This window comes from Taurulus bubalis (assembly GCF_910589615.1).
Source record: "Taurulus bubalis genome assembly, chromosome: 5".
In the NCBI taxonomy this organism is placed as follows: domain Eukaryota; kingdom Metazoa; phylum Chordata; class Actinopteri; order Perciformes; family Cottidae; genus Taurulus; species Taurulus bubalis.
The window spans coordinates 22,144,012-22,156,061 of record NC_136593.1 but is presented as its reverse complement, the minus strand read 5'-3'; the positions used below and the strand labels follow the sequence as shown (position 1 = coordinate 22,156,061).

Below are 12,050 nucleotides of genomic sequence, written 5' to 3'. Positions count from 1 at the left end.
TCCTGTCAGCGGATTAAAATTGTGACCCTCCCCTCATAAAAGAAGAATCCACACCTTCTTATCTTGTCCTCTGTTTGAAACAGACAGAAGAACTCAGTTCGACAGAAGAACTCAGTTGTTATTTGTACTGAGGTGGGAGCCTATTGCTTCATCTGAGAGCCAACATTGAGGCCTATGGCCATCTGAAGAAATGCAAAAAAGAATAACAAACCTGAAAACTAAGACAACATGTTGATTGGCTATGAAGATCAGTAGCATTTGAGCATTTTCTTCCCATTATGGTAAGTGCCACAAGTAATTGTACAAACACTGCGTGGGAAAACTTGTCATGGGATGCCTAAACTGTATGATTTTGCTCCATGATTATGTTGCTTAGTTTTGGTGTTTCACATTGGCCTCCAGGTCCAAGAAGCCATCTATATCTTCAATTGATTACACAGCAATGTGTAAATGAATGTTATTTATCACTTATCATTTATCATAACCACACACCTAGAGCGGAAGCAGAGCCTTTAGGCTTTTACAGTTTATAGCCAAAGCCGATGGAACACATGAAAGACTCATGATAGAAAATCACTTGTGAAATGTTTATCCATTTTATTTGGGGTTGCTTGCGAGGTGGCATCAGGATAGTCCGTTTCCCGAGTTGGAACAGACTGTAACCATCCATTAGTGGCAAAACTTGCAAACTGGATAGAGATACCATTAGTAATTCTCAGCAGAAGAAACTCTTAATGTCAGGATGCTGTATTTCGTGATTAATCTTTACTCACCGTCACTGTCTTTTACCCATTTACAAGTGACACATATTTGAGGCAAATTTATACTTATGCTAGAGATTGATGTGCACATTTCTGTGTTATCAATCACATGACACAAGTAGTATTGACAAGAACTCACATTGATAAGAGCCATGATCCAAAAAGCATAGGACACCCGGGTGACAACCACACCCTCAGTGTGCAGAGGATACTGGGAGATGTTGTCGATCGCCGCTCCGCGCCCGGCCTGGCTGCTGCGGAGGTGCTGTAGGTTGGAGAGAGAGGACGAGTTGGCGGTCCAGTTCGCACCCAGGACACAGGAGTCCTCTGCCAGAAAAGGATCGGCCACCAGGGGGCTGACCAGAGCTCCCAGGCCTATTAATAAATGCAAGGCCTACGGGCGAGACATGGACGGATACATTAGTGTATGCTTTCAGTGCAGACATTAGAGGAATATAATTACAACCATTGTTATACGTAGACCAAAACTAATCTGACAACATAATATTAAATAGGGTATTTATACTGTGTTGCAAAGTATTTGCAACGAAGTATACAGAATACAAAACGGATGAGGGCCAAACAGTATAGTCAACCAACTCAACGTGCTAAAAAAAGGCTACAGAGGTCATCACACATTATCACACAGTCATGTGACCCATTGTCCAAATAAGAATATTTATTAGGGCAGATTTAACGTTCTGCCGATTCTTTACTTCATCAAGTCAATTAACCAGAAGGAACTTAATATATGTGCTTGCGTAGATTTGTATCACTCCACAGGAACATCCTCAGACACTTTCTATTGAGCAGTCCAGGAACACGCACACAAACAGCTCCTCTGACCTGCAGGAAGATGGCGGAGTCCTTCTGGTACAGCTTCACCAGCTGGAGGTTGGCAATCGTGTCGATCACCCCCATGGCAAAGCCGGCAATCGCCATGGCGACAGACAGCAGCAACACATGGTTACACAGCGGTATGATGGCAAACACGAGAGAGATGATGAGAGTGCAGCAGAAGAGGGAGAGCAGCGAGGACGGGAGTCTGGAGGAGACATAGAGGGAAGACAACGCCCACAGCAGCAGGCAGTACATTCAGACTGTCCGTCACTCACACAAGCATTACTTTTCAGGCAGAGGTTTAGTTGGAATGATTGTAACTGACCCTAAAGAGGTTCTTTTGATAGGGTGATTATTTTCTGCAAGCTTTTATTTTGTAAGTGTCTTTGTATGTTTCGGGTCCTTTTATTTTGAAGCACTTGAGTGACGGTCTAGTTGCTGACAAGCATCCAGTGAAGTTGAAGTTGAGTGAGGGAGTTGCCGGCCTACGTGTCAGAGGATACAGTTCATCCATTCGTGTTGATCTTCCAGTTAACTACACAAAGGACTGCATACCAGCAAACCATACTCACATTCCCACTTGTGAGAAAGCTAAACAATGGACCTTAGAGAAAGAGACCTTAGAACAGGCCTGGCCAACCCGCGGCTCCCGAGCCGCATGCGGCTCTTTGCCTGGTTTCATGCGGCTCTTGCGTTCATATCGAAGTTTGTGTTTTTTTTTAATCTTTTTATTGATTTTGCAAATACTTTAGACCACTGGTGTCGAACTCAAGGCGCGACGGCTTGAAAGCTATGAAATCGCGGACCCGTTTTCAGTCATTTGCGGACCCGTTTTCAGTCATTTGCGACCCGTTTTCAGTCATTCGCGGACCCGTTTTCAGTCATTCGCGGACCCGTTTTCAGTCTTTCGCGGACACGTTTTCAGTCCGTCAGGACCGTCATTTTACATGGGCAAAAAAAAATAAAAAATCCTGTGCTTTTATTTTGAAGGGATTTTTTAATGCGTCATATTGATGTCATATGTTGTAACTCTGTTACGTTATTCATTCTGGTCACATGACATCTATTGCTTCTGTCCATCCGGGGAGAGGGATGTGGCTCTTTGCAGTAACACAGTAAAAAATGTGGCTCTTAGTCTCTGACTGGTTGGCCACCCCTGCCTTAGAACCTTAGAGAAATAGCTGATGAAATGCAACCGCTAAAAGACTGTGAAGTAGGGCTTCTGATAGGCTACAATTGTTCCAGAGCAATGGCGCCAAGACAAGTCATCCTAGTAGGAGATGAGGAACCTTATGCTGTACGGACGGATTTCGGATGGTCTATTGTGGGATGCTCCTCACAAAGTAATGACTCGCTGAGCCCAACTCGCCTATGTCACAGAATTACCATAAAAGAGCTACCTTTGGTAATGCCTGCAGATTCTATTCACATTCCAGAATCTGATTTCAAGGATGGCAGTGAAGACGGCAAGACAGTATCACATGAAAACAAAGATTCAGCCATGATACGCCTCAACCACTTAAAAAGGAAATTGCTACGGAACGAAAGGGTTGAGGAGCATTATGTCAAGTTCATGGAAGACATCATCGAAAGGGAAGACACAGAGCAGATCGTGGACGGTGGGAGTGAAGGTGAGAGATGGTACAATTCCCATCACAGCGTTCATCATGCAAGAAAGCTGGATAGACTTTGCCTGGTGAAGGTGCATCTCTTTGATGAGGCCTCCTCCCCCTGCATGCGCAAACTACAGATTGAAGCATCTAGCTAAGGAAAATGCAGACGGTTTGTGTCACGGCCCGGCTCAGGCGCCGCAACAAAGTACACGGGAGACGCAGCGTTCCAAACAAAAAGGCTTTATTAGGTAAGCAAGATGGCTGGCGAAACCCACAAGCGGCCGAGAATGATGACAACGTACAGCGTGCTGTAGCTATCGAGAGGCACCCTTGGCCGGCACCGAGGCGGAGCTTTATTCCCCCAGGAACACCGGGCCCAGGTACGTCTCATCAAGCCGCCCTGCAGGAAGCAGAGGGACAGACAAACAGACAGACAGGCAAACAGACAGACAGGTAAGCAGACAGACAGACAGGGGAGCCGTCACACCCTCCCACATAAGAGCTGGGTCCTGACGGGAATCCCAGCCTAAAAAACTCAACTTAGCCTAAACAAAGCCCAGAGGGAACTAATAAACTAAGCTCACACCACTAGGGAGCCCTGGACAACGCGTCCGCAACCACATTGTCCGTGCCCTTGATGTGCCGAACATCTAGTCAATATGATTGTAACAACAGTGACCACCTCATCAACCTCTGATTAGGACACTGCAAGGAGTTTAGAAATGTCAAGGGGTTATGGTCGGTGTAGACCACCACAGGCACCACCCCCGAACCGACATAAACATCAAAATGTTTTAGCGCCCAAACCAATGCCAGCGCCTCCTTCTCTATTGTGGAATAATTCAGCTGATACGAATTGAATTTCTTCGAAAAGTAACTCACTGGCTTAACAGAACCCAGATCGTCAGCCTGCAGAAGGACAGCCCCCGCGCCCACGTGACCAGGGGACTACATAACAATGCCTTCACTCTCTCAAAAGCCTGGTGGCAGGCGGGGGACCAGACAAACGGGGTTTTCCCCTTCAGCAAATCAGTGAGTGGTGCTACCACCTCAGAGAAGTTCCTACAAAACCCCCGGTAGTACCCAACCAGACCCAGAAAACGCATCAGCTCTTTCTTTGTGGCGGGTGCCGGATAACGTTGCACCGCGTGGACTTTCTCCTGCACCACTGAAACCGTTCCCTGGCCGACAACCCAAGTACGTCACAGTCGCCCTTGCGAACTCACACTTGGCGAGGTTGATGGTCAGACGTGCCTCCGACAGGCGTTCGAACAGCGTTCGGACGCGCTCTAAATGAGAAGGCCATGTATCCGAAAAGACCACCACATCATCTAGGTAGACCGTACACCCCTCCAAATCTCCCAGAACTTGCGTCATAAGCCTCTGAAACGTTGCTGGGGCATTATGCAAGCCGAAAGGCATGACCCTAGAGGAGTATAATCCACTCGGCGTTATCAACGCCGAAATCTCACGAGCTCGCTCGGACAACGGAACCTGCCAATACCCCTTTAGCAAGTCAAACTTGCTAACAAATTTGGCATGGCCTACCCGGTCAATACAATCCTCCATCCGTGGGAGCAGAAAAGAATCAGGCTTAGTCACAGGCCTAGTCACCCTTCGGTACAAAACAAGGGAGTGTTGTCAGGTTTAGGGACCATAATGCAGGGGGATGCCCAACTTGAAGACGAGGGCTCAGCAATCCCGCACTCCAACATGTACTTAAGTTCAACATCCAGGCGTTTACGTTTCTCAAGGTTAACCCGATAGAACCTCTGCCTAACCGGCTGAGCATCTCCAACGTCTATATCGTGTTCGATGAGGTGCGTCTGAGTAGGAGCATCACCAAACAACTGAGGAAAAGCTCTTAGGATGTGCCTGCTGCGACTCCGCTAAATGCCTCAGCAGCACATGCAATCTATCCAATGACTCAGAGTTCTTTAAACGGCCTTGCAGCACAGCCGGATCCAGATCAGGCAACCCATCTTCTACCCCAGCCGCCACGGGCTGAGGGGCATAAACCACAGAGACCCTGCCAACTGAACACGTCGGGCGCACGTCCTCCGGAGGAGGCCGAGCTTCAGCACCCGTTGGACCGGACACACGAGTCTGAGTGGCCTTCCTGCGTGCCGGAGTGGAAATAATGTAATTCTGGTCAGATGTTTGTTTCAGAACCGTAAGTGGACCTGTGAACTTCGCCTGAAACGGTGAGCTCACTATAGGGGGGCAAGGGAAGTACTTGGTCACCAGGACTAAAGACGCGACACTCAGCGCGACGGTCATACAAGTGCTTCATCTTGACTTGAGCTACCCCCAGATTCTTCCGAGCTAGTTCTCCAGCAGTGTAAAGTCTACGTCTAAAACTATTGACGTAATCAACCAAATTCTTAGGAGGCTCAGTCTCTTTCCAGTTGCGGGATAGGGCAGCCATGGGACCCCTGACAGTGTGAGCAAACACCAGTTAATTCGGGCTAAACCCAGTGCTCTCCTGTGTCACCTCTCTTGCTGCCAGCATCAACTAAGGTAAACCCTCCTCCCAGTCTCTACCTAACTCCATGCAGTTAGCGCGTAGGAGGGACTTCAATGTTTGATGGAAGCGCTCCAATGCCCCCTGACTCTGCGCATGATAAGCAGAGGCCTGGTTGTGCTGGACACAGAGCTGCTTCAGCACCTGTGCAAACATACGGGACGAGAAGTTAGTCCCTTGATCTGACTGGACGACCATCGGAATGCCAAACACTGAGATGAACTGGGAAAGTGCCTTTACCACTGACCTAGTAGTGATGGTACGCAAAGGGTGCGCCGCCGGATAGCGGGTACTATGGCACATAACTGTCAGAAGATAGACAGCACCCGATTTGGCACGCGGCAAAGGACCCACACAATCGATTATCAAATACTCAAACGGTTGGCTGACTGATGGAATAGGGCACAGCGGCACAGGTTTTAACGTTTGGTCCGGTTTGCCAGTCAACTGGCAAATATGGCATGTTTTAATAAACCTGGAGACATCTTTTTTAATAAGAGGCCAGAAGAAGTGCCTCAGAACCCGGTCATATGTCTTCCTCAAACCAGAGTACCCCGACTCATCATGAGCCACTTTCAACACCGACTCCCGGAGTGCAACCGGCAAAACTATTTGAAACACCGGCTCCCCGACATAACTCTCCGCATCCACTTCCTCACCAAGAGCGAATCCTTAATGAAGTAACCCCCCGTACCGGCTAGCACCTCCGCCTCAGAGCGAACCTGACGAAAAAGCCTCTCCAGAGAGGGGTCAGCCTGCTGCTCTGCCACTAGGTCACTGCGGGATATAGATACAGGAAAGTCAGACAGAGGCAGCAAGAATTTACCTGCAACCTTTTCCCCATCTGTCTGAGACACCGGTCTCGCAGCCGCAATCGCCCGAGTCACTGCACAGACGAACCCCTCAGGACAATCCTGGCCCTTTACGCCTGGGTTTGACTTCAGTAGCACAGGGGCCAACACTGGAGGAGGCACATCTGCCCAGACTCGTGCACCCCCCAAATTGTTACCCAGTATGACAGCAACTCCTTGGATTGGAAAAGCCGGGCGCACAGCTAGCGCAGCCTCACCCTGGAATAAATCACATTGGAGTTTGTGCAATGGAACCAACAGCACATTCAGATCCATCCCCCGAACCGGAGCAAAATCTCCGGTTTCCGATGCGACAGAAAAGGGAAGACCTCCAGCGAGAATAAACGAGTCAAACGCAACTGTGTCCCTCAAAATCGTCACTGGCACCGCCACCTCACTTCCCACCATGGACACCCCACCTTCACGGATAAATGGCAGGTACTGTTACTTTGTGTTCACTGATGTACACAGCCACACGTGAGGGAACAGACCTTTTAAACTGCTCCAGGACCATAAGGTCACATAACTACTTAAGATCCTCCACCTCTGACGCAGCGCACCAACGAGTGAACTGGACAGTCAGATTCCGTGCAAACTCCAGATGACTCTGACCTTCTTCCTTTTCCATGTTCCTGAACCGCTGCCGGTAGGCCTCAGGAACCAACTCATATGCATTTAACACCGCCCCTTTCACCAAAGAATATCGCTGACTGGCCGCATCAGTCAGTGAGGAGTATGCCTCCTGTGCCCTCCCGGTCAGCACGCACTGTAGCATCAGCGTGCGTGCTGAATCCGGCCACTTACGTGAATCAGCCACACGCTCAAACAAAGAAAAAAACAACTCTGGATTCTTTTCAGAAAATGTTGGCACGAGCCTTAAATTGCATAAGACATCAAAATCCTCTCCAGGCTGTTCTGAGGGAGTCAACTTCCCCCTTAGCCCAGCATCCCCTCTTTAATCAAGTCTAGCCTAGCCTGCTCCACCTCCAACTTTGCGTTTTCCGTTTGTTGGTGCATCTTCGCCACAGCCACCTCCTTCTCCAACTGTGCCTGTACCTTAAACCTATCATAGTCCAGCTGCAACAACAATAATTCCTTTTGTTGGGAAAAGGTTAAGCTAACGTTAGATGTGGCTAGGGGCGGAGCACTTACGTCCTCCCGGAGCACAGCTGATGCACCTTCCATTAACACTTTTTTTTCTACTAACCCCAACCTCAAAATGGCCTTAATTCTGTCTTTCAACCGTTTATCACCAACGTCAACGCCATAATATTCTGCTATTTTCAGCAGTTGCTCACTCCACAATACTTTATCCAAATAGCTTGTGAGTTCACTTGGTTTATAAAGGTTCTCCACCTTCTTACTTATGGAAGGTCATTTTCAGTTAGAAATCATTCGTGCTTTATGTAAATTCTATACAGTTACATTATTTACTCATGATTGGTGGGAGTGTAACTGACCCTGAAGAGGTTCCTTTGATAGGGTGATTATTTTCTGCAAGCTTTTATTTTGTAAGTGTCTTTGTATGTTTCGGGTCCTTTTATTTTGAAGCTGTTCCGGGGAGACCGGAAGTATATGTCAATTTAGTAAATTGACTCCGTTTTAGAAGCAAGTCAAAATGAAGGTGTATAATGAAGGTAACGGTGTCTGACGTAGAAAAGACAATGTGGGAGCGGCCAAGCACCTAGCTGGAATGGGAACAAGGTACTTTGTGTTTTATTGGGTTTTTATTATATGTTTTGTGACTTTGTTTTAGTTAACCTGTCAATGTGTAATTGCATGTATGTAATAAGATGCTAATGTTAGCTAACTTTTTTACACTCATGAGAGCTCATTTTTATTGTATGTGTTCCACAGCTCTCATGTTGATTTTGGGACATATGGATTGAGAATAAAAGAGGAAGAAATAAACTTATGTTCATCAATCAAGCTGACTCTGAAATCATCAGTACGCTTTTACCATCGTCCGGCTGTGGTCTGCTACAATGATTCTTCTTTTACTTACAAACTATATTCTTACGAAGCGTGTTGTCAGCGCTTACGTTTTACAATACTGTCACTCAAACCAGGCTGAATAAAACGGGAGAATTTCCAACGTGTTGCTGCTGCTGCTGCTGCTTCAGTAAAGTCACCTTGATGGTGTGCTGGCCCATTATCTTTTATTTACCACACCTCCACATTATCTTCACCTTGTATTCTCCTTTCCTGCCAACTTTCCACTCTGCTTTTGACCTTGTCTCAGATAACTTTTAGTTTGTTCGGGACATTTCACCAGGAGCCCGATGATATCCTATTGACATCAGGACAGAAGAAAGTCTCTACATTTGTCGTCGCAAACTAAAAACACATCTTTTTCGACTACACCTTGAATAAGGAAGGTAGCGCCATAGTAGCACTTAGATAGCACTTACTGATAGCACTCTGTAGTTTAACTTTATTGAAGAAATTGTAATTTCTTGATTCTTGTTCTGAGTTTGTACTCATGGTGGAATTGCACTTATTGTAAGTTGCTTTGAAAAAAATCGTCAGCTAAATGTTATGTAATATATATATATATATATATATATGAATATATATATATGTATATATATATACATATATATATATATATATATATATATATATATATATATATATATATATATATAGAATATCCCCAGGTTTGCACACAAACCTTACACGTATGCACGTATAATAGTCAGTAATGGGAAGTAAACGTCTGTTGGTCCACCGCTTCAGTCCAGACTAGAATATCTCAACCACTATTGCATGAATTCTATGAGATCTTGTCCATGCATTCATAGTCCGCAGAGAGTGAGTCCTACAGACTTGGTCTGGCCTTTCCTCTAGCACAGCCAGCAGGTCAATGTTTTTTTCAAATTATCCCATGCAATATCTCAACATCTACTGGAGACAGCAGACTGGCACACAATTTGGTACAGCCATTCATGTTTTCCAGATGATTAATCTTACTTTTTAACTTCTCTTTGAGCACCACCAGTAGGTTGACCCTTTTTATTTTGAGGGATTATGTCTCAACAGCTCTGGACTGCCTTGAAATTAACTTCACACAATATTTTTTTTCATTCAGGGCCAGGATAAGGAGATGATTCTCCTGAGAGTGGAACTATGGCGACTGTGGCTCAGTGGTTAGCATCAGTGATCCCTCTAAGCTGCGCGCGTGCGCGGCCGCGCAATAGATTTTTCAGACCGCACAAACAATTTTTTTTCAGGGGTTAAAAATCTTTTTTGCGCCAGTGTTTCTGAGATAGGAGTGAGCCATCTCCGCAATAATAAGATCTTTCAGACATATTTAAATATGAAGAATGTGAAGTTATTAAATTGTTTATATAGTCTACCTTTAGGAAAAATGACACCATGTCAATTTAATAGGCCTATAATTATTGTTAAGCACTGCATTAGCATTTTTCTTTCAATGAAGTTCCACTTAAATGTTGTACCTGCTGAGAAATGATTAACACCTTTGATACTTTTATTTTTTATATATATCATTATATGAACCAGTCGTAACCTCCCCCTTATTGAAGTTCAACAAAGATCCTTTAAGTTCAACTAAACTGACTGGTAAAACACCATCATTAAAATGTTCCCAAAGTCCAGCCATTATAAAAGATATTGAATAAATATCATCCTTGTATACATATTGATGCATTTGCTGTCATCTCTGTGGACCAAATGGACCAATGTTCATTTAACAACAAACTGGTCTGTGGAAAAATGAGGGTTATTCTCAGATCCTGTCTGTGGATTTCACACACTCACATTACCTCGGGCACATTGGCTGGGTGCCCGAGGTATGAACTTCGGCACAGACCTGGAACAACCAGTCCATCATTTGAATATTGTCGATTTGCCAATCAAATTTAGAAACCAGTCTAACCGTCAAAGTTTAAAGGCTCAGAGTTGTCGTTTAAATAATTCTAATCCATGCATTTAATAAGTTTTCAACTTCAAAGTCAGGACTGTTTTCATGTATCCAACCAGACTTCTTCTTTTTTTATCACAAAATGTCATGTTTTCAATAACATTTACTTTAAATGTTCTTTTAATATGTTGTGGTTCAATATGTTGTTACAAAACCTTTTCTTCCCTGCCAGGTATGTAATTCATAATAAAAATAATATTAAATAGCCGCCTGGGGTCTTTGAGACCCCAACACAGAGATGATGCCTCATTTTCTGTAGCCGACCACCTAAACACTTCAGTATGAGATCAATTTGACAAGCAATTTTCATAAAATGAGGATAAGTCATAAGAAGCCTATCAAGGTGATTAAACAATGTTAGGTATGTGGGTCGAACTGTTAAAGGGTGATCCAAATACAATGCATTATTATTATTAATAATAATAGGAATACTATGGGAATATTACAATCCTTTAGATTTGATACGGTCAATAAACGGTGGAGTATTGGCACACTGCCACACTGAGGAGCGCTCACTGAAACGCACTCACGTCTTCTTGAAGAGACCCCCCAGGGCGCTGCCCACCAGCAGGAAGAACTGCTGGGAGACGAAGACCCAGGTGATCTGCTGCAACGTGGACTGGGTCTGACACCTCAGGTCCAGGATGGTGGGTCCCAGGAAGGCGATGCACAGGCCGAAGCTGAAGAACGCGCTCCAGTAGGTGAGAGTTTGCCGCCAGTGGCGCTTGAACAGCGACCAGATCCTCTCGTCCATCAGTGCCATGTCGGTCCAGGGCACTGATCGTGCCATGTCGGTCCGGACGGCTGACAGCTGCTCGTGTAGACTGTGGCGTTATATCAGACGGAGCGACACGGACTGCAAACGAAGAGAAGAAGTCTCACGAGAGCCTCAGCCAGAGCACTTTTTTTTTTACTGCCAGTTCCGCTATTGACGGACGTGGCGCTGATTGGCTGATGTCCCGAAAGTCTAATCTGTATGTAAGGGGATAATTGTAGTGGAGTAAACATGGCAAGAAATGGAATGACTCAAGTAAAGTACAAGTAGCTCAACATTGTGCTTGAATAAACTTTTTGTAGGTTAAGGATTTTAAATGTGATACAGGAAGCCAGTGCAGAGCAGCTAATACAGTCATGTGATCTCTTGTTTTAGTTTTCGTTATGTTGAATGATCGCAGAAAAATATGAAAGTCTAAAAGTATACTCGCTTAAATATAACCTGCATACATGCTATAAATCGCTGTATGTTGTATAATCCTTACTGTATAATGGGTATTGTATAATCTATCCTGTGTAATAGGATCCTTCAACTATTATTACCTTATAAGACCACACAACTTCCTGTGGTCGACTTTAGAGACAAGATGAATTATGTAGGTTTGACGTGAAGAAGAAGGGGAGGGCTGCACCGAGTCTGTGGAGTATAATAGCTGCTCTGCAGAGGAGAGAAAGTGGGATTGTCACCAGATCTCTGTGGCCGGATAAGGAATCCACCAGTTCTTTGGAAAACTGGACTTA

The 12,050-nt window shown here is 45.3% G+C and overlaps 1 protein-coding gene across 1 annotated transcript in view; it reads right to left on the bottom strand.

The window, feature by feature from the left end:
• mfsd4aa (major facilitator superfamily domain containing 4Aa) overlaps positions 1 to 11,326 on the bottom strand; it is a 138,768-nt gene extending 127,442 nt beyond the window's left edge. The window contains 3 exon segments of the mRNA XM_079218706.1: positions 901 to 1,155; positions 1,608 to 1,806; positions 11,066 to 11,326. Coding sequence (XP_079074832.1) covers positions 901 to 1,155; positions 1,608 to 1,806; positions 11,066 to 11,325 — 714 coding nt within the window. The 5' untranslated portion in view covers position 11,326.
• Between the last annotated feature and the right edge of the window lie 724 nt (positions 11,327 to 12,050).